This window comes from Apteryx mantelli, chromosome 14, assembly GCF_036417845.1.
Source record: "Apteryx mantelli isolate bAptMan1 chromosome 14, bAptMan1.hap1, whole genome shotgun sequence".
Taxonomy (NCBI): Eukaryota; Metazoa; Chordata; class Aves; order Apterygiformes; family Apterygidae; genus Apteryx; species Apteryx mantelli.
Genome location: NC_089991.1, coordinates 4,597,352 through 4,620,361, shown reverse-complemented (window position 1 = coordinate 4,620,361; position 23,010 = coordinate 4,597,352). Strand labels below are relative to the sequence as shown.

At 38.3% G+C, this 23,010-nt stretch overlaps 2 protein-coding genes across 7 annotated transcripts; one reads left to right on the top strand and one right to left on the bottom strand.

Moving 5' to 3' along the window:
- The first annotated feature begins 924 nt into the window (after positions 1-924).
- Positions 925-7,254, top strand: LOC106487191 (myeloid protein 1-like). Its single transcript, XM_013945894.2, has 7 exons — positions 925-1,029; positions 2,208-2,337; positions 3,403-3,554; positions 4,097-4,267; positions 5,592-5,706; positions 6,204-6,355; positions 6,899-7,254. Exons 1-7 carry the CDS (start codon positions 984-986, stop codon positions 7,087-7,089), a joined length of 957 nt encoding a protein of 318 aa, XP_013801348.2. The 5' UTR covers positions 925-983; the 3' UTR covers positions 7,090-7,254.
- A 1,481-nt stretch (positions 7,255-8,735) lies between these two features.
- Positions 8,736-22,716, bottom strand: FBXL21 (Putative F-box/LRR-repeat protein 21). Of its 6 annotated transcripts, XM_067304567.1 has the most exons (8): positions 22,594-22,716; positions 19,663-19,749; positions 18,020-18,160; positions 17,660-17,774; positions 14,966-15,409; positions 13,560-13,682; positions 12,540-12,711; positions 8,736-11,168 (listed from the first exon to the last, which is right to left on the bottom strand). In XM_067304567.1, the coding sequence occupies exons 5-8, from the start codon at positions 15,332-15,334 to the stop codon at positions 10,525-10,527; spliced, it is 1,308 nt and encodes a 435-aa protein (XP_067160668.1). In that variant the 5' UTR covers positions 15,335-15,409; positions 17,660-17,774; positions 18,020-18,160; positions 19,663-19,749; positions 22,594-22,716; the 3' UTR covers positions 8,736-10,524. The 6 variants fall into 6 exon arrangements, with proteins under 6 accessions (XP_067160668.1, XP_067160665.1, XP_067160666.1 ...); XM_067304564.1 differs by lacking the exon at positions 17,660-17,774; XM_067304565.1 differs by lacking the exons at positions 17,660-17,774; positions 22,594-22,716 and adding an exon at positions 21,974-22,220.
- Positions 22,717-23,010: the final 294 nt, after the last annotated feature.

Here is a 23,010-nt window from a genome sequence, read left to right as displayed (position 1 = left end):
TAGCAAAGGTCTCCCACCTTTCCAGAGAATATTCTAATCACCAGATTGTGATGCATCCTGAGGTTTAGCTCTATCAGTTCCTCCTAGCTGAATTTTTCTACTTTATATCAACGCTTAAAATCGATGATCATTCAGTCTACTGGGACACTGGAGTAAAGAGGAGGCTGTTCTTTCAGCTTTTGAGACACTGAAGGTGGCCAGTCATACAACACCAGAAGTTTAACTCCATGTCACAGCTATGCAAGTGCAACTTTGGTTGCAACTGTTTATTTTAGAACTTCAAGATAAGTTTTGATAAGCATTTTCTTCTAAAAAACTAGGGTTTCAGTCAAAAGACTTAATGAATTTAAGTCCAGACTAGATAATAACTTCAGTTGAACAGGAAAAAAAAATTTTCCTTGCAAAAGCATCTGATTTTCTTAATTTAAGTCCACATTCATAGTAAACCAAACACCACACCATCTTGTGTTTTCTATCATTCAGTTAAAGCTAATGAGCATATACACCTGAGGAGGAGGTACTGGAATGAGCAATGCAGAAGGACAAACTGGTTATGCACGTGAGTGACAAGACACTACGTGGAGTTTTGCCCACCATTTCCCTCCAACTGAAGTCTCTGGACCATATTCTTCGTTCCTACCATTTTTGGCCTAAGTGTGCCCTTACTTCAGGAGGAGGAAGAAAAATTGAGAAACAGTTCAACTGGAGCTTCCTGAAATGTGGGATTGCTCTGTTTCCATCTGTTATTGTGTGCTAAGAGGCCAATTATTTTATCTTTCCCAACCAGCTCTAACAACAGTTAAGTTTGTTGACATCTTTACAGCCTAATATGGCAATACTGTCTACACAGAGGTGTAATACTTTGCTCAAGACTGATTGGCCAAAACAACGGACTTGCACTTTCTAAAGTACATAAATACCAAAGAGAGCTACTACGCGATGTCTTTGATTTGATCAAGGAACACCGGTGGAACGGCTACAAAATGTCAGCTCTCAGTCTGATCACTTTGGTCAGCTTGGTGTCCACTGGTGAGTCGAGATTACTATTTTGTATTTGTCTTTATTTTTCTCAGGCAGACACTAAGAAATCAGTGAAATTCACTCCAATATATATAATGCTAAAGCTAAGTTTTTCAATTTAGTTTTATGAAGAATTATTGTAATGTATGCTACTATAACTATTACAAAATATAAACATGGGTGTGCATTTGAAGTTAGTGTCATATCATATTGAAGCATTTAGAGAGATTTCATGAAAAGCAAAAAAGGGAAAGTAGTTTAACTTATTTCACAAACTAGGATTAAAAATATGCAATTATAGCTTTGCTTTGTTTCTAGAGAATGTACCTTAAAATTAAAGACATAAGACGTCTAGGAGAGTGATCAGATCTATGTAACAGGTTCTATGATGTTCTTATATATATATATACATTTTGTGAAATTCTAACAACCCATGAACCATTCTCTACAAAGAATGGACATCAGCGCCAGCATGAATGGTCAGGAAACCAGTACTGTGTTGCGTGGGTAAGAATATTACTACAGTAAATCCACATCTTTTAGATATTAGATTCAGACTGACAAGCTTGGACATGTTTCTATTCCCAGCATTAACAAATACGTAGTGGAATTCTTTGGTGGAGTTGAAAGGAATACTTTCACTCATTTTTATAAATTTAACTACTACTTCACTGCTATTTAGCATTTTGGCAACTTGTCATCTTATTCCTCACACATGTTCAGATTCAGAGGTTGCTGTTATCTTCCATTATCCTATGTCCTTTCCCCATATGCCTAGCACTGGAAAACTCTAAACACACCCATTCTTGCTGCTTAGAGAGGAGCTCTACCTGCTGTGACTATCTTGAAGAAAATAAATATTTAAAGTGAGACAGCTTGACACAGGACTTGATGCAAAGTGTATTCCAATGAATGATCCAGGTTGGGGGAATAAGGGGTACTAGATTTCAGTCATGGAATTTAGGGATAGAAGGATAAAAATCCCACAACCATGTTAACATGCAATTAAAGAGAAAGCTGTATTCCATGGAACAGAGACAGAGTAGCAGAGGTGACATGCAATGGAAGAGCCATGACATTTATCTTCTACTTTAAGCACATTGTGTATCTTGCAGCTTAACAACTTCTATTGTACAGTACTAAGAACGTGGTTCAATTTTCCCTATTTTCCTCTTTTGCTCATAAAGTTTTTGCCAAGCAGTGGGACGCGCACCCACCCCAACAACACAGACACTGGGCACAGATATGCAGTGGGAATCCTACCAACAAAATCCGAGGCTGTGATAGATACGGCTGTGGCGGTTATGGCGCTGACAGGTAAAACAGGGGGGTATTGGGAGTTTGCAGAAAAGTTTGTTGCTGCTTTTCTAAATCAAACCAGAGAAACTTTGTAGAGTTTAACCACCTTTTAAAAAAAAAATCAAAGGTTTGCTGCCATTTTCTCTTCTTTCACCAGGATCTAAGACCAATACACAAAAACACTGGTGACATCTTTCTAGCAATCATTGGCATTATTTTACCCATTATGCTAAGAATGACAGAATACTATTGCCTATAGGACCTGTCCTTACCCCCTTTGGAGATCTTACTCAGAAATCTCACTGAAGTTCATTAATGTCACTTCTGCTGAGGGATGCACAGGTGAAGAAGCCAGACCACTACATGAATTAGCAGCCAGATTTTTGATGTCACACACTACTACTACAGACCAGAACCAAAAAAGCACCAAGTAGTAAAGGAAATGGAAAGTATTGCAAGAACTGGCATCATTTATTCTTGTTGTTCATAGACTAGATACTTGACATACACCCACAGAGCTTACATGAAGCCAACTGGACTAACTTACACAGGCTAAAGATCTGCCAGCATCATTGTCTGTAAGTAGGCACCTCATAACAGAGCAGGTTATAGTATTTCCCTGAAAGATGCTTTTATATGCAGAATGACTTCTGCCTTCCTCGCATTTTCCTCTCTTCTCCTCCCTTCAAGGCCCATAAAAAGTGCCCATCTTCAATATTCAACTTTTGAATTTCTAAATGAAAAAATCCCAACATAAGATTCTATTTTACACTGGCACAGATATATGTGTGTGTAGAACAAAGGTACTTTTATATAACTGTTTGAAGTATTCCATGAATACAGGAAAGTTAAAAATGTGCTTAAAATTTGAAATCTCATCTTCTTTTAAACTAGGTCAGATTAATACGAACAATTTTCAATAATTACAGATGGATTGAAGCCACTATTTTTTCCAACTTCCTTGCAGATGTAAAAGTTTAAATTGTTATACAAGCTTCAGATCTTGCAGTGTGCTAACTGATCTATCTATATACAGTGTGAGGCCTGACAGAGACTTCACTAATCACATATTCATGTTTTCAGACACAGTGGTAAAGGAAAGCACGTGGGTGTGGATGTCATCTGTGCTGATGGAGCAAGAGTGTATGCTCCCTTTTCTGGCCAGCTCTCTGGACCCATTAAATTCTTTCATAATGGAAATGCCATTGATGATGGAGTCCAAATCAGAGGATCAGGCAAGTAATAACAGCAGACGTGTTTTTAAGCGCCCACAAGTAATCATTTTATTTACCTGAGTAAGATATTTCTGTAGCTCTTCAAGTCAAGCAAACTGTCATTTACTCTCATGTCTCTCTAGTTCCTGCATTTAAATACAACTACAGTCCTGCTCACAAACATCACAAGTCATCACTAGCAGGAAATGCAATCCTTTTCCTTTGCTTTTCTTGGAGAGAAGAGGGAGTTGAAAAACAGGTAGCAAAGAAAACCAATTACCCCCCAAAATCAAAAAAAGGAAACAGTAAAAGTATCAGTAATATGCCCTCAATTTTGCTGAGAAGATGTTTAGTGTCCCTATTTTCTAACCCTCTTTTTCTCTTTCCCCTTTTCCATAAGCAATCCAGAGAATTCTGATTTCAGGATTGTTGGTATCTTTACTGTATTTCTGCTTCATCATTGCAATCTCCAGTAAGAGGCCAGCACGGAAGATCTCTTGTACCCCACAAGAACAGATGTAGTCGATGTTTCCTGACTTCACTTCCTCTCCTGCCTCTTACAGGTTACTGCGTAAAACTCATCTGTATTCACCCTATCAGATACCAAGGCACCATCCAGAGGGGGCAAGAACTTGGAAGAATGCTGCCAATGCAGAGAGTATTTCCTGGCATTGTGTCTCACATCCATGTTGAGAACTGTGACCGCTCTGATCCTACTGATCTACTTAAACCTGGTAAGAGGGGGGGAAGGAAAAAAAAAAAAAAAGAAGGTATAATGAATGAAAGTATACTTAATTGCAGATAAGAACATGAGCATTTAAAAGCAAGATTCTCCTCTGTCTTAGGCTCTAATAGCAACATCCAAGAGAAAGCAAGTGTGCTTTATACATACAGCATAATAGGACTGTAGACAGTATTAAAGACAGGAGCTACATGTATCAGCTTATCAGTTGCAGCCATCCCCCTTCTCCAAACTGAGTCAGACACTTCTGTTTGTATTCTTTTAACTACTAGCAATGTTTTCGGTATTGCATTTTAGCTAGCTTACGAATTAGGAATTGCTGTCTTTACTGAATTGCATAGGTCTTGAGGGTAAATTTCCAAAGAGGAGCAGCGTTACCTCTCCTTCAGCATGGCTACAGGAAATAGCCGATACAGCAATACATCCCCCATTTAATACACAGACATATGGTATGAAGACATTACAGGACAATTCAGTTTCTGAAACACACTCGATTCCAAACACTGTTGTTCACAGTGACTTGAAGATCAGCAATAGGTATCCACTATATTAATTAAGGTCATAATTTAGGGAAATGAACATTCTAGAGGAGGAAGTTCTGATCTTCTCTAGTTTAACATTACTCATTTACATAGCAATAACACTTTTGCAAGGAGCAAATCCCCAGCTCTCCACATTGACTGGCTTCAAAGTCTACACCAATAAACTTGGAAGCTTCTTTACATGCAAGCTACTGTTAATTTACAGATGGAGTAATAATCTCTTGAGCAGAGTTCTGTTCTGAATAGGTCAATCTGATGGAAAGGTAAGACCCACAATCTTCTGCAGATCCTGAACGTATACTCCAGTTTCAACACTGAATAATATCAAGTCCTTGATTAACAGCAATGCTATCCTCAGCTTTTAGGATGATCCTTTACAAATACAAGTTTAAAGATTTTGGTTGTAATGTAGAATAACACTTGAGGACTGAAGTGCCATTAGGCTGGACTTAAAAACAGAGCTCAGTTTTTTTCTAAAGAGATTACACTCTAGGAAACATGATAATCCCTTTGAATTTCTCTCTTTAAAGAATGTTCCTTAAATTAGATAGCTCTATATGATGAAACAATAAAATCTAGTCTTGGATGTACATTCTACTTATACTTCCAAAGGGGTGACAAATTCTGTGGAGGATATCAACAATTCCAGTATGTTTCTACTTAACCAAAATGAAAACATAGTATTCACAAATGTGCATCAGAACCCAGGAGTTGCATCAGAACAAACAGAACCCAGAAGATAATTTTGATTTCTTGTGTCTCTGTATTTCAAAGATGTTTCACCATTTCCACAACAAGATCAATACTGGGCTACACTATGTTCTGGGAATATTGCAAACGAGATAAGAGGCTGTGATAAATATGGCTGTGGATACTACGGAGCTCCAAGGTACTGTAATTAGCATGAGTTTGTTGCCACTCCATTGAAATAGAATTTAAGTATGATTAAACCCATTTTGAAATACAACTTTGAAGGCTGAGGTTGAAAAGTAGGAAACATTTTCACTATAAGGGTGATGCAGCACCAGAACAGGCTGTCCATGAAAGTTGTAAAATCCGTCTTGGAGGTTTTTTTAAATGACTCAGCTAGACAAAGCCATGGCTGACCTGAGCTAGTGCTGGGAACAGCACTGACTCAGGTGGAAGGCTGGGCTAGATGAGCTCCAGAGGTACCTTCCAATCAACATTTCTGCTACTCTACAGTTCTATTTAAAGGCTTGTAAGAAACATTGTTTCTCAATTCACAGAACTGCAAATCTAACAATACAGATCATAAATCCTACAGGGCATTACATAATCTGCACTTTAATAAAAATATGATTTAGATTCTTCGGTCACAGTCTGCTTTGCCAACACTGTCTTACTACTAACATAACCTTTTTTCAGACGCAATGGTAAAGGAAAGCACATAGGTGTGGATGTCATCTGTGCTGACGGAGCAACAGTCTATGCTCCCTTTTCCGGCCAGCTCTCTGGACCCATTAAAATCTTTCATAATGGAAATGCCATTGATGATGGAGTCCAAATCAGTGGATCAGGTAAACAGCTATTTTTCATTTAGTTTTTCTATCTTAATTTCCCGTAGGATGTGTCCCCTTGCACCTAACTAAGCAGTGAAGCAAAGTGTGTTTTGAGACACAGCATCTTCTATCCATTTGCATTCAGAACTTTTTGCTGCTATGTTAGAATCCAAATGTAGGACACCCACTCTTAAACATAACTAGGCAAGCTCTCATTTTCAGGACCTATTATTTATTCTTCTCTCTGCAAGTACTGAGGTTGGGACCAAAACTGCAGGAAAAAAACAAAAATAGTTTTTAAAGAGATAGGATGTTTTAGAGGAGTTTTGCTTGATTCTGTATAAAGTCTTCAAGCTCTTCTCTTTCCTAAACCAAGAATCCCCATCCTCACTCCACCTCCTTCCCATTTTCCCTCCTTCAGCAATCCAGCAACTCTGACTACTGTTTTTATTTTCAATGACCACAGTGTTTGGCTATTTTCATTATCTCCCCTACTGCTACTCCCCCACCCCCCAAAAAAGCTTTATCAGACATTTGGATTTTTTCTCTTGTTTTTACCAGGTTTCTGCGTAAAACTGCTCTGTATCCATCCCATTAGATACAGCGGTAGAATTGCTAAGGGGCAAGTCCTTGGGAGAATGCTCCCAATGCAAAGAGTATTTCCTGGTATCACATCTCATATTCACGTTGAGAACTGCGATCGCTCAGATCCTACTAAAAATCTCGAAAGGGGGAAAGGAAAAAAAATATAAAATGGAAGTGTAGTAAATTCAAAATAAATTCATCTCAGCATCCAAAAGTTGTTTTTCTTCTCATGTGGACAGTCTACCTTAATGAATGACGGGAAAAGGAATTTTTTACCCAGAATAAATAAAAAAATACAACAGTTTACATTACTATTGATTCAATATTTTGGGTTTTATATAATATTGCAAGGCCCTAACAATAATATATGTTCCAGGTACCATCTGGGTAACCTTTTATAGTACCAGTAGCTGTTGTTAACATTGTATTTTAGGCTAATTTACAAACTTTGCATTACATCTTGGTCAACTCTGAAAAAAAGGAAATTACCATAGTTTTGAAAAGCACCTGGATTGAAGGAAGCAAGAGGGAAATTTACTGGAACACTCCAAAAGGCAAAAGAGATGCTGACTGAAGTTGTCATGCCACAGCAACTGATGTCTTTATAGGATGGCAAAAGTGACTCCAGGAAAGGAAAAGAGAAGCTTTGAGTTTTTGTTGGAATTTGCATTTACAGGAGAACCTAACCAGGAAATTAGCAACAACTATTTAAGCCCTCACAGGGAGTCAGAAAAGTCAACAAGTCCAGAGAAGAGCTCAGCCCTTGTGGCAGAAAAGCTGCATTACTGTTAACTTCTCACTACAACTTGTATTTTTTAGAGTGACCCTACAAATCTCTGGCATATCAGGTGCCCATTCTGTACTTTCCTCTGATTATTTTAGTTCCTTTGACACCAAACTGCATCCCAGTGTTATACACTGAAGGCATGGGGGTTTAGAAAGCCTTCTCAGGCCAGTGAAGCTAGGAAAAGCCTAACAAATAGACAAAATGTATTAGCTAGGATATGGTAGAGCTCTGCAGTACAGGCTGCTCAAGGAATAATAGGAAAGTGAAGAGAAGAGGCAGCTATCCAAAGGTTTCTTGCCAAATGTATCACCTCTACTGCAGTCATTCAGAAAGACCTACTTAGGAAGGAAAAGCAGAACTTTATACAGGCCAGTGTTCTGACACTTATTCCTAAAGGACAATGTACTTACCGTAACAGCAGCACATGATATTAAAAACAAATCTAATAAAAATCACTAAAACTATAAAATGCAACATTAATATAATGCCAGAAGTTACCTTTCAGTTAGAACAGAAGTGACTTTTAGCAACAGTAAATTGCATGAGAATTTTGATGGTAACAGCAGAAACAAAACTGGCAACACTAATAAATGCAGGCCCATTTTGCCAGAACCTTCAACCTGGAGCAAGCCATCATTTGTGGCTTCACAGAACAGCTGCTTTAGTAACAGAGGGACAGAGAAAAGGATTCAAACAAGCATTTACAGTTTTCTCCTGTACTACATTTGTTTATAGTCACTAGTGCTTCATTAAAAGTATTAGGTAGGCTAGAGAGACATGAAGGACTCTAGATCTAACTTGTCAACATCATCTGTAAGATTTGTCCAAGTTCTCTTTTTCAATTTCAGCACATCAAAATATCCTAGAGTTTGCAACATGAATGTGGAAGGACAATGATTAACTTCCTACAATCCAAGAGTCAACCAGTCCTACTGCCCTTCCCCCAGTCTGTCAAGTATATGGTTTCTAACATAGGACAGAACCCTGCCTAGAGGGGTGATGTACAGTGGAACAGACAGGGATCTATTATCAGTGCATATATTAGATCAGTTTATTAAGTTTACAAATATAACAAAGCACATATCTTAAACAAAATACTGTCTAGAAATATTTCAGTTTTCTGTTCAAAAAGTAAATCATAACCCCCTTGATTATGGAAGCAAGTGCTTGGCTAATAAGTGCTAGTAACCAGTCAGCTGCCCCTTCCCTCCCCCCCCCCCCCAAATTGTGCAGCAAGCAAAAATGCATTACTGATTCAGACATGCATCATCTTCTTACTTAATTGCTTTAGCTCATAGTTGTGAACAAGTAATAGAACCATTCTGTCCAAGATAATGGCAGTTTTAGACAACCCACAGCAGTTATTTTTGCAGAAAAGAAGTTTAACTGTGGAAGAAACTATCTGACATTATATCTAATGTGACAAATATCACTATTCATCAAATGTACACATCTCATTACAAACAGGAGGATAGACCAACTACAGCAAGAAAATAATTCCAGTAATATTTGTATACAATGCATTTTAGTTTACAGTGTGCAAAATATCACAAATATATATACTCTAGTTTGCATCAACTCCCCCTTCCTTTCCACTGCCCACAAGCAAGGAATAGAATCTTTCTCCTCAAAAAAAGAATTACAAGCGACAAGTACTAAACATTCGTATAATCCTTCCTGAACCAAAAATTTCAGGAACCAGCAATACATGCTCTAGGAATCAGGGCTCACAGTACAGTTCTGTGAGAACTGTGGCAAAGTTACTGTGGCCAACTCAGGCAAAGCTACTACAGATCACTGTGGCCTCTAAATGGCAAAGTTTTGAAAGTGCTCTAAACCCTTGATTCCAGGTAGAAAGTGACTGAAGACCATGGTTTTCCTTTCAAACCTTCCTTTTAACTGGCCATTTTTATGAAATCCTTCTAATCTCTTAATGGAAGCGTGGAACGGCATTCAGACATCAACTTTCATAATCAAAGACTTGAACTCTCTCAAACACAAAAGCTATTCCTTTCATTCTGGCAGTTTCCAAAGTGCTTTGCCATTGATCCAAGCAATCAACCTAGATTCAAACTTTTAAATTCATTAATTTTAACAAGGTCTCTTTCCCATCCACTTAAGTGCATAAGATAGAAAAACAACATACTCTATAACACTGTCTCTAAAATTTAGCTAATCTTATAAAGTGACTTAAAGTGCAATTTAAAAACAGAAGGGTTTTGGAGGCATAAACTTATTACTTATCACACCACTTTAATGTACTGACATTAAGTGGGTTTAAGCTAAAGTAAAATATTTACACTAGTCCAGGTTACTCAAATATAAAGTATAAGCCTTTACACTTACAGCAAGAATACTTTCAAAATCTCCTGCATAAAACATCATTGCAAACAATACAGTTTTCCTGAACTCCAAGTTTTATCCAGCTCCCCAGAAGCAAGATTTGCTCAAGGAGGAAAGTTTCTTTAGTCATCTTCTGATTACATCAGAATGACTAAGCAAAGACACACAAAAAAAGTTTAACTTGAACAGAACAATTAAACTGAAGCTAAATCAGAGCAGCCTAATTTAACTGGAGTAAAAAAGCACCTGTAAACCATGGACATACTTTCAAGAGTGTCTACTGTTAAGTACACTTAATTTCTATTTCACTATACCAGGAACATTCTTGAATGATTTACTGTTACCTCACTATAGGTTCTCAAGGAAGAGAAACTGTAATCTGTAAATAGGTTTCATATTTCATTTTCAAGTTCCTTATTTGCATAGAAAGCAACACCCTGATTCTATCAGTTTATCCGCAGATGTAGACAGTTCACCATGTTGGCATCATATCAGGAAACCACATTCTTCCAAGGTGCTTGGAGACTTCAGAATGAAGTTGATCTAAGTTATAATCGTTATCTGGAATCAATACCTCCTCCATTATAGAAAGCTGGGTGAGCCTGCCTCCACACATCTTTACAAATTCAATAAAACCCCTACAAGTTACTTCACATTCACCAAGACCCATTGCTGTTAAGTTCTTACAGCGCTCAGCAATCCGAATAAGTTCATCATCCAAAGGCTGAAGTCCATTAGCACACACAACCAGCTCAATTAACCTTGGGCAATTCATGCCAATGCGACCTAACATTGCTTTGCTTACTGCACGACCAAAGTAAAGGTGTGTAACAGGGGTCTCCTCTCTGAAGAAAGCATCAAATTCTTCTTCATATAAGAAGAAATACATCACAATGTTGACTTTGGGGGAGTGTTTAACAAGAGCATCCCAGCTTTGCTTTTTAATAGTATGAAATTCAACTTGTCCAGGATTTTCACTCACAACGTCTATCCGAAGGTGTTCAAGATCAACATGTTTTTCACTTGAAAGAGCCAGCAGCAGTTCATCACTTAAAATGTAGTAGTTCAAAGCCAGCTCCTTAAGTCCATGACACTGATCAGCAACACAAAGAATTCCTGAGAAATAAAAAAATTACTTTGTTAAATAAGAAGTGAATATAACCAAACAGAATTATCTATTGTAACACTTGAGCAAGCGCTAAGTTTACTGGCTTGAGTATTCATGCTCATATCCAAAACCTAAAGTGTGACAAAGTTCTAAATATCTACACCCTTTCACATGTTTTGGCCATAAATACTTATCAGTAAGAAAAACAGGCCTAACCAGTCACATTAATCTTAAGTCTGTGTTATCTTTGTGGCACTCTGTCCTTCCTGTGCAGAGTTTCCTCAGCTTTGAAGAAGCAACTGACACCAGGTAAGATCCAACTGATGTTTCCACTTCCTTTCCCCAAAGCTCCTTCCGTCAGCATCCATCTAATCATTCCATTTAAATGACCACCAGCAACAGAGTTTAAGAGCTGTGCTAGACTGAAGCCTTCTCTGAATTAAGACATACATAACAGAACTGTTCTTAATCCGTTTGAACACAAAATACACAGATTTAATCACTTTTTGTGGACTCTGGATAAAAATGTAGAAGAGAAATTAGACTGGGGTTTTTCTTTCCCTAGTTCCAGAATTTCAGGAGAAATTTAAGTCAAGGGACCCAAAGGCCCTCTGAACTGTCAGGCAAGCCTGCACTTTCAATTACCCTTGAAGGGAGTGAGCCCTTTACCAACCAGTGCTAAAACAAAAAGAGTTTGTACTACCAGCTCTGGACACAGGAGGGCATTGCAGAAACTGAAAAGCCCTTTGGTCTTATTTTACTAAATTTTAAAATTTGTACATTCCCACATTTCTGTAATACAGCTTCAAAGTATTAACATTTTTTTTGAATAAATTTAACTCACAGCATCTTACAAAACAGTTAAAGGCAACTACGTTCACCTTCTTTATCCCAGCAGGCAGTAGCTGATTTATGGGTTGGCAATTTTGTGTTTGTATTCCCACAAAACACCAGTTGACTAAGTTTACAAAGATGCACACATTAAGCAGCTGACACTTACTTTTAGGCAAAACTTGCAATGACTATTAAGGCCTTGGTACCTACATTAAAGGCATGCACTAATTTTGGAGGCTTTTTCTTCTCAAACTTATTATCAGAGGTAATAGAACAGCTGAGAAGAATGCAAAAAGAATCTCCAGGACTTCTAGAAGATGCAGTGAAGGGAGAAGAACCTCCACCTTGATTACTCCAGTTCATTCAAAGACATTTTTCTTCTTTCCTTCTAACTTTACAAACAGCCAAGATTAGGTCAACGAAAGGCCTATGCTAAAAGACTCAGAAGAACATGGAAAATTATATGGCTAACTCATTTCAAACCTAATCCTGACTATTGTTTCCTACTGCTTCACTACTACATTTCGTATATATTCACTACTCACCAGCAGGTGATACATGAGGACAACTGCTCATTTTTAGCAGTTTTAGAGTATTGCTATTGTTAGCGACAAGAACCTTCAAGGAAGGATCATCAACTGGTGTGTCATCTATCTTGATTGATGATAATGACTTGGAGTTTACAAAAACCACTGTCAGTGCTGAAGCAAAATGAGCCTGTTTAAAAAAATGCAGGAGAAAAAAAAACCTTATGAAAAAGATAAGCCAAACTTTTGCATCCAAAAAGAACCTTAGGTTTTGCATGTAGAGAAAGTACAAGAGTAATCACTTCTTAGGGATCCCCTTTCTTGTGTAATGAAGCAATGCTTACTTGAACATTAACAGAGATAATCTTTTCTATGTTTTAAAAAAAATGCTGCTACATTTGACAAAAATAATAAAATCTACTTTATATTCAGTAGTTAACTCATCCAGCCTTATTTCCTTCTTTAATAAAACTGGTAAGTGTACATAATGATGAGCCTGAGGTATCTAGGATTTAACTGCAAGAAAAAAGGCAATGACATTTATTTTATTTTCCAGAGAATAACTCTGCTGTGACCTACAGAGCCAAGGAAAAAAAAAAAAAAAAAAAAAAAACTCATCAGTATGCTGGAACTTGCAATCACTGTATCTTTTAATCTGGAAATTAGAAGGATCAAGTCTTCTAAACAGTTTCACTTCTCTATGCTGTGAAGTTATCAGTACTAGTAAATTTAATGAACAGAACCTAAATTTAACTATTTCCTCATATGAATGGATGCCACAAATTACAGAAGACAGACCAATAAATATAGATGGCTTTATTAAAAAAAAAATCAGTATCAACTGAGTAACAGTTCTCTCAAGACTATAAAATCAACATCAAATACTTTCCTACATAAGCATAACTTTAAGAAAAAGCTAGATAATAATAATAATAATAATAATAATGGTTAAAGTAGTTTTAAGAGTGAATAAATATTTTGCTGAAAAAAAATCATTTCTGAATCTACTTGTTAAAAATACAGTTTGTAGGACACTACCTTAGAGACATTCATGAAGCTTGGTTTTGCCGTAGAAATCAAACCCAGTGTCTTGATAGAACAGTTCACCAACTGAGAAAGGATGTCACAGGCTGCTTCTGCTGACTCAGTACTACTATCAACCTATAAAAGCAATTTAAGAATCATGAAGTCATTCTGTATTACTATTTAGAAAACTTAACAGCGTCATGAATACCAAGGACTGCAAGCACCACAGCCTGTACTGCACCAGATTTCATTTGCCACCAGGACAAAAAGCAACATTAATTAGAAATTTCCTGACAAAAAAAAGTTAACGAGAAGTATTTTTTAAACTATCATACTATCAGAAAGTACTCCAGAGTATGACCGATAGGTATTTCTGATATGGACAGCTTAAACCTAGGCCTTCTCTTTGAAGAACCTCATGCCAATGTTTCCTCCTAAATAACAGGCATAATTGGTATTGGCATTATGATATACAGTGGTATGCCATGTGTGCGTGTATGCGCGCACGCACTAACTCTAGACATTTAGAGCAGAAAAAGACTTAGCAAAGCCTAGATACAAGGCAAACTAATTCATGTTACTTCAGGGACAATAGCTTAGCATCTTTAATAATGAGCTGAAGATTCCCAATGCATCCGTAAGCCTGATGGCTAACTTTGGACAAACCACTATTCCATCTCACCTTCCTTAATAACTGATTAACCCTGTACTGCTATGCAACCAAATCACAAGATCTCCAAATCCAAAGAAGTTCAGTGACAGTGCTGAGAAAGAGCTTCTGATTTTAATTCTAGCTTTAAAATCATTCCCTTCTACAACTTTCCCTTCACAGCTTAGAACTATAAATTCCTCTAAGGAGGAGTGATTGCAACAAGTTAACAAAACATCTGCAATTCCAGCTGTAGTCTTGTCAGATAAACTGTTAGTGAACTGTATCAGGTGTTCAAATGAAGGAAGACTGAATTAACGTAATCCTTTGACTATAAACATAGCTGCCATTTAAAAATATTTACTATTACTTCATAATGTCCTTACATGTCAAGCGACTGAATTATAAATACACAGTCTCCTTCTTCCTTGCACATACTTTTGCACAACAGGCTTCTGAAATTTCAGGACATTCTTCACTGTATAGCCCACGAGTAAAAATATTCCTCACACATAGAAGAATTTAAGGAAATAAGTTTATTTGCAGATTAATCTGTTGATTAACTGCCACTCACATTGGATTCACAATATATAAACTCCACAGCATACATTCTGAAAACATGTCATGCCATCTTCAGCACAGTATCACATAATGTTAATTCTTTCTTTACTGTGTAGGAACTAAACTGTAGAAGTTGGAAGGAAACAACGTGTATGCATGGAAAGAAGTTGTAGCAGCTGCATTTTTAAAAATACATTCAAGCCTTTACCTTGAAGCTGACGTACTGCAGATGATCAGCATGCCTCTTGATGATCTGCTGAATGAGATCAGGATGAGTAGACTTTAAGTAAGAAGTAGCTGGCTGGTTAAGTTCAAATTCAAACTTCCTCCAGAGATCTGGGACATGAAAAGTTTCATTCCACTTTCGACAAACAGAAGATGCCCTCGCTCGATCTACTAAAGGTAGAAACTGAAAAATACGCAGAATAACATGGTGCGGAAGGCTTCCCCAATCCGAGGCGTGCAAGTTGGAGTCACCAAGCGGTGATCCACGGAAACAAGTTTTCTGTTTTTTGTTTTTCTGTAATGTTTGAGGAGCTTCATTTTCTACCACAACCTTCTGCCTAGCTCTCTTCATTGTGAATGTAATCAGCTTCAGGTACTGGAATGATCCAGTGTAGTCAAACTGTACAGGTTCAAGTGCAGATGGTCTCTTAAAAATAAAAATAAAAAAGATCAAGGGATCAAGAGAGAAATGCAGTAAGAGTTAACAAGTTAGTAAAATTTAAAATGTTACTATGCAACATGTATGTCCATATGTTGATATCCAGTACACAGATAATAGCAAGGACCTTGTTTCTCTATACCTTTTATTTTGTACAACTCAATTTGAATTAGTTTCATCTGTTAGTACTTCACAGTATATCACATACTTTTTAGGGAAAAACTATTCAACAGCAATTTAGTTTAGTAATAACAAACTACGTATGTTTAAGTTTAAACTCAGTAGACAAATTATTGAATCTACTGGCGATTTCAAAAGAAATCATCATCAACTGTGGAACCCAACTCATATTAACCTCCCTTTTCAAATAATGATGAACCTTGAACAGGCATGTCCGGAAGAGTCCAAAAGTTACGAAAAGATAACCAACATATGAAAAAGCTCTGCTTCCACACGCTGAAGCTGAGCAGTCTATTCTAGGAAAATCCTCAGCTGCCTTAACTTTCAAGTACTTGTTTCATTTTACAGTGAGTGAGGCCTCTTCTCAAAAGTCCTGCTAATTAAATGCTGAGCTACACCTTATCTCCTTCCAACCAGCCTAAAGCTACTTTTCATAGCAACCACTTATTTTTCAAGAACCAACAGAACATGTTGTCTATTTTATTCTGAACACAAAGTCTTCCAAGACAGCCCTCAGAGCATGCCTCTTCTGGATTTCTCAAGTTCTTCTAATATTATTCTTTTCAATCTTTAAGCATTAAATTAGCTAGAAAGAAATTTTACTTTAAAAAGTCATACTGGTTCTAATTCTTATTCCAGCTTATTTAGTTTTTCAGAGCTATTTCCAAATCTGCACAACAGAAACAAACATTGCAATAGATGAACAACAGATCAGGTTAAGTTCCAAATGTTCACAAATTAATTCAAACTCATGTTCATGCCATGTGTTTTATTCCACCACAGTTCTGTCCTCCAGTTTGAACTGTAGGGCTCAACTGATATATCCGAGTCTTAAGGACTGAAGAGGTGTCAGATATGCAAGTGGTAACATTCTATTTTTATGAAAAGAAAAGAAAGCATGTGCATCCATTCTTTCTTTTAAGGAGAAGCAAAGCATTATCTTTTCTTCATTTTTTTATTATTATTATTTAAAGCTTTTCATAAAAGTTTTTCTTTAAAATAAAAGAAAGCACATGCATATGAGTGGAAAAGAACAACCTAGCTAATAACTCAGGAGCTGTCTGACCAGCTTCACTACTGTTTGCTCTCTTGAAAAAGCATCCAGCCACCACAGAATTTATTCCAGCAGTCTTCAGAAATCTTTACCTTAGTCTTTTAAATGTTTCACTTATGACAGAAACATGTAATATATGCAGAAGGTTAAACTAGTGACACTCTTCAAATTATTTTTAAAACCTGAACTTCTCCTTCCCTGAATAGACATGTGTGCTTTACATAACAAGTGGGAAAATGATTAAGTCAAAGAGAATTAATAGTAGTATGTACATTCCAATACATTCCATTCCAAAGCAAAGTAGTATTTGTAATCAATTACTAATGACTATTGTACTAATTGTACTAGTACTAATTGTACTAGCATTACTAATGTAATGAAGATGCAAGCTCAGTATGAGCTCAGTATAAAAAAACGTTTTGGACCATTTTATCAGATTATTATCTACATGACCACATTTTATGACTTTTCAAAACTTTACTTCCATCTTTAGCACAATGAACAGGCACTCCACTGCATTATGTATTAATTGGTGGATGTATTAATTAACCACATAGAACTCTCTCTTCATATTGCTCATAGCCTTGCTAAATTTAGCTTGGTTCAAATACCTGCTTATTTTTTCCTCCTCTCTCCTTAGGCTGCATTAAAAATTTTGCTGTCTCCTAAAAAACAAAGTCCAGCATAAAAAAAAAAAAGTAAAATAAAACAAATGCTGTTGTCTCTGAGAAGCATCTCTGGTTTTGCTATTTTCATGCAAATCTGCAACATTTCAGTAAAATGCAAGTATCTGGAAAAAGGGAAATTTTCACTTTTCCATTTGAAACTTATTTGAGCTTCACGGGTGCTACTCTGACCCCTACAAACAAATTCTGACATCCGACAGCTACCAGAAAGAAAGGACACAAAAGTCTACCCTGCAGACTAAGTTGTAGACAAGACGTAGCATATCCATTTCAGAAACATCAAGAGATGACACAAGACACACACAGCATATGTAATACCTAGGCTGCTGTTGATGAAAGTGGCCATATCTTGTCCTTGCTGCTATATCCCATCAGAACAGACAACTTCAGAATTTGTCTATTTTTCAGTATTCTATATTGCAGAATTTTAAACCTAACAAAATGAGGTTATATGACTCATTGTGGGAAAATAATTCAGAAAAAAAGGTTCCATTGGTTATGTATCACAGAAAGTTTTAACCAAACATGAAGCCCTAATATTTACTGTGTAAACGAGAATGCTTAAAATTTAAACTAAGAGGAATGTGTATCTTAAAACACAACTGAAGTTAACTAAATAATAGTTCCACGTGATATAATCAAGGCAGTACTGAATGAGAGGTGTACATGCACACATACCTCCAAAGAATGTGGAAGTTCCTGTCAAGTTACCAGCACCTGTCTGGTGTCTGACCATCCATCCCACTGATGAGTCATCCTGTATGTGTGCACGGATTCCTTAACCAGAAGGCAGAGAGGGGTCCCAGAAGATGAACTGACCTGTGAAGTCATCGACCAAAGAAAAGCTCTTCTGCAAATTCTGGGAGATCCATAGAGGGACTAAGCTCAGTTTTGGAAACAAGACCGAGATGACTAAAACTCTCTATGCTGTAAGTCAGACATATAAGTAGAACAACAGAACGTAACAAGCAAATCAGTTTTACCAAATGCTGTTGTCTCAGAACTATCAGCTAACTAATAGAAAGGTGAAGGTGTTCCCACAAATCTAGTTTTGGTGTTACCCACAATTTGAGTCACATCAGTACTCTTACGCAACATCAGTACAGCTTGCATTGTTATTCAAAGTAGTTATGCACCCACATAAGAAGTGTTAATTTTTTTCAGCTAACTACATACCAGTATATTAAGAAAGCTACATTGATCGAAAGATTTATATTTAAAGATATGACATCTAATATATTAAATTTAAGGACTCTCGGCTTTAAACGTTACTCAGTTTTACCAAAAAAAAAAAAGGTATGCTACTGTATCACTATAATCCCTGACAAACTAACTTGGCTAAACTCTCTCACAACTGGAAAAAATATTGATAATATATCAATATGCTCCCACAGACCAATATGAAAGGAGCTACTCTGTATTTTAGTATCAGAGAACACCTCCTTTCACTATTAATTTGGGAAAGTATACCAAAAAACTCCAAATTCAGTTACTCATTTTACAGTATTTGATGCAGTTTTAATGGAAAGCTAATAGGAACAGCAACATTCATCTAACCAAACCACGACAGGTTTGAAACTGAAAAGTAGATTTAAAAACTAAACCAAATTACTTTAGGATGTTTTCAAAGTATTGTGGTTAACCAGTAATAACACCTTTAGTAGCATCCTAATGCTGAGCTTTTAAAAAATAAAAATAAAAAAATACTGTAAGATGGAAGACATAGGAGATTGAGATTCTCCCAGCTCATAACATTTTCTTTTCTGAAAAAGTAGCCAGTTAATGTCACATTTATAATCATAAGGTTTAAAACTAGTATAGTAGAAGACAAGAGAAGCAACCCCTATCTCCTAAGAAAAAACAAAACCAAGAATTGAAATCTGTACAAGTAATGAGGTTGCTCAGCTCACGCACATCGCAAAATTTAAGAGCTGCATAGTCACGCTTGTCTAGGATTACAAAGCTGGCATACATTGGTAACTGTTTGTAGATGAAATCTGGAGAAGTTTTTAAATTACTGTAGCCTTGTATTACTTGTACATTCTACAGGTACTACATATTCTTCAGTGAAATGAGCTGACTATCTCTTTGCTAACTCTGCATGGCAGGGCGCACACATATCTCAAATTCATCTGCAAAAGTGCTGTCAGTTTCTACAACATAAGGTAGGTTTATAATGAAATGTAAACAGAAAAATACATAAATTAGAGATTGTAACTGAAAAGAGCAAAACACTGAGATGTAATTTAAAGATTCAACACTGAAGTGTAGTAAGTGTAATTTAATAAACCACACAGCACACTTTGAAGCAGCTTTCTTACCTGAAGAATGCTTCCAAGTTACAATAGGAAATAAATGAATGAATAGAGGTTGCTGCTGCCATGGGGCATTCACAAGCATCTGTCCTCCTGTCCAGATAAAATGCCACAAAAATCTTTATTAGTTTAAAAAACAAACAATCCCAACAGTCCACCCCATGCAAAGATAACAGAGAAAATATGTTGGCAGCAATCAAGAGGTCAACCACTATTCCTCCCCACTTCAAAACTGGTAAATAAATAAACAAATAAATAATGGTGCTAAGTAACCTGTTATTCCTTCATTATCTCTATCTTCCTCAGCTGCTTGCTTTAGTGAATGAGTTTGCAGCATCTTAACACAAGGCAGCTTACCCTATATTGCAAATACTATGCTATTCACAGAATTATGCAAACAGGTTAAGTTTAAAACTAAAGGAGAGTGTTGCAACAGCATTTACACTGTACTGGCCAAGAATACAATGTAAACTGTAAGAATTATTCAACATTTGCTATTGTCATTATCATTAACAGCGAAGTTTGGTAAACAACACTGCCTGTATCTACTACTGTAATCCAAAAGTCATGGAACACAGCAAGTACACTGGAATAAGCAATGTATTTTAAAACACAGCTCCGCCCTTTTCCCTTCATTGGCAATCCTGTCTATTGGCCGAGGGAACTATATGACATACAATCAAAACACAGGCACTCTCTCTTTCACCATATGGCCCAGCACCCTGCTGCCCACGGTGCCAGGAGCCGCAAGTCACCCACGCAGGACAGCCCTGGCTACACCGTCGCATTCGCTGCAGTCAGTCAACAACAAGTCACCCAGACTGCAGCCTCCTCCCTATTTAAGAGCTCCCAGGACAGCAGATGGCAATCTGTCCAACCTGGCAGGCGTATCACAAACCACCGCATCAGGATCATGCAAGACTGAAAGCCCTCTGTCTCCCTTCGTGCTATTTTCTTTTAATACTGCATGACAGAAGTTTGTGTTTCAGTGTCTTCCATTTTAAATAATCTTTCAAAGTTTCATCCCTCATCATATCACTAAGGTTACTGTTATAAAAATACACCAGAAAACCTGAAATCATCATAAATAACTTTATACGCCTATCATGGTGGGGAAAAAAAAATTCTATGCAGCTATCTGTTGGAAGCTCAGGATTTTAGTATCCTTCCCAAAACTGCTTAGTTTGGCTGCAAATAAAATAGTTTCTAAAATTAAACTAACATTTGAAAATTAAGAAAAGGACAGCAATATCCTTTATATTAAGAAATGTGTCAAATACAGTCTTTATTGACTTAATAGAATTATGTTGTTCAACAACCTTCTAAATTTCATGAAGATTTGAATTGGTTACCTATAATGGCTGAATACTTCTATTAATCAGAGACTATAACTTCTGCTGTAATGAACTTCTCTTTCACAGACCTGAGACTCCCTCAGTCCAGAATTAACTAGATTAGATGTACCAGCAGTTTATACTTTTATGCCAGAGATAAAAGTAGTTCTATATACTGCATTAAAAAAAAAAAATAGGTTACTGAAAGGTTGCTGAAAGCTCTTGATAACAAACAAAAACCAGGTGTACAGTCTACTGACACTTCCTTCAAGTGTTCAAGGCCACATGAGCCATCAAAAGCAATTCAAACAATATCAGCTGGTCTAAGCAGGAAGGTTAATAATAAAATAACAACTATCAGAGATGCAGTCAAACATAAGCTTATGTTAAAGAAACCAGTTATATTAAAAACAGTGACATTTATGTCCAAGGTAGAGCTACCTAAACTGTAATCAAAGATAAACAGCAGCAGCAAAGTTGCTGAAATATTTCGGAAAACTGATGAGGTTTAGCAAATCTACTCACACCCTCACTTGTGTAAATCATCAAATATTGGCACACCAGCATACACAGCTGCTTTCCTCTGTTAACTTCCTGACTTTCTGATTCAGTGTATTGCACAGCTGCATGTTTTTGTAAAAGAAAATCCTCACATTTGAATAGTTGTTTCCCCAACAACTATTTTGCAAACAAAACCCAAGACTTATTGTACTAAATGACACTTCTGAAGCTCCACAGTTCCTTACAGAACTTCTTTTAAGGGCTCACCAATTGGTGTGTGTAGCAATAAATGTGCTTTCTACCGTTTTCCCAGGAGCATTTCATCCTGACTTTAATAAGCAATGCAAGCTCTTTAGACTAAAATAATAATTAATAATAATAATAAAATAAAATCCTGTCTCTGAACATAATGCTCTGACTAAAGCTTGCAGCAACCAACAGCTTCAAAGGGCTCCTCAGCTTCGCCCTCGGCTCAGCATCACCTGTAAGGGGAAGGAGGGCACAGCTCTTCGACACACGCGTTCAGGTATAAGCCGGCCCGGCTGCTTATCCCTCCAAGGCTTGTCCGCGCCGAGACCTCCAGGTAATTTAAGTCGGGGCATTAGATCAACGTACACAAAGCACGTGAAACCCTTCTTACGGCAGGGCCCGCTGATACGCACAGTGGCTTTAAGCTTATTACACCTAAACCTTAAGATGAGGTAATCTGCAGGGGATGAACGCGCCCCAGCGCAGGGCGCTGCCTTTTTAAGTGGATATTTACCCAAAACTTTTCTAGGGCGGGAAGAGGGAGGCGGGGCCCCCCGCGCCCCTCAGAGCCGGGCGGCGCCCGCTGCCCAGGCCGAGGCGGGCGGGAGCCGCCGCAGAGCGGGGCGGGGCGGGCGGCTGTTTGTAAACGCCGAGCACGGGGGATACGTAGGCGGCAGGGAGCCCGGCCGGAGCGCGGACCGGGGGCGTCCAGCCTCCCCTCTCGGCCCACACGTCCGTCCTGGGCCGCCGCCGCCGCTGGGGGCCCCGCGGCCTCCCCCCCCGGCCCCCGCTCCGATCTCCACACGCTCCCTACGCACGCACGCACGCCCCGTCCCGTCCCGCTGCCGCTCACCGCCGCCTCCGCGAGGCTCCCTCGCACTGGCAGGGTCGAGGCGAGCCGCAGCGCCGGGCCGGAGCCGCCGCGAAGTGCCCCGCACGCTCCCCAGCGCCCTGGCCAAGCCGCAGCCCGCCGCCAGGGGAGGAGCCCCGCGGCCCAGCGCCGCCGCCACGGCGCAGGCGCCATGAGCTGCCCCCGCCCCGCGCGGCGGGGCGGCACGTGACGGCGGGCGCCATTTCGCGCCGAGGCGGGCGGGCGCCGCGTAGCTAAAATGGGCGGGGAGAAGCAGCGCGCTGCTCGCCGCGCCTGCAGGGATCCTGTCCCTCACCCTCCGCCTGCTCCTTTCCCATGTTACAGGCGCAGGGGGGGCTCTGGGCCCTCGCTGCAGGCTCACTATCACCCACCAATTTCTATTTTTTTTTCTTCACTCCG

Excerpts from the sequence above, each read along its gene's own strand:
- LOC106487191 (XM_013945894.2), top strand. The coding sequence starts at position 984 with ATGTCAGCTCTCAGTCTGATCACTTTGGTCAGCTTGGTGTCCACTG. Across the intron at positions 2,338-3,402 it reads GGCGGTTATGGCGCTGACAG|ACACAGTGGTAAAGGAAAGC; the intron begins GTAAAACAGGGG and ends TCATGTTTTCAG. Across the intron at positions 3,555-4,096 it reads AGTCCAAATCAGAGGATCAG|GTTACTGCGTAAAACTCATC; the intron begins GCAAGTAATAAC and ends TGCCTCTTACAG.
- FBXL21 (XM_067304567.1), bottom strand. The coding sequence starts at position 15,334 with ATGAAGAGAGCTAGGCAGAAGGTTGTGGTAGAAAATGAAGCTCCTCAA. Across the intron at positions 13,683-14,965 it reads TGCAGTACGTCAGCTTCAAG|GTTGATAGTAGTACTGAGTC; the intron begins GTAAAGGCTTGA and ends TTGCTTTTATAG. Across the intron at positions 12,712-13,559 it reads GCTTCATGAATGTCTCTAAG|GCTCATTTTGCTTCAGCACT; the intron begins GTAGTGTCCTAC and ends TTTTTTAAACAG.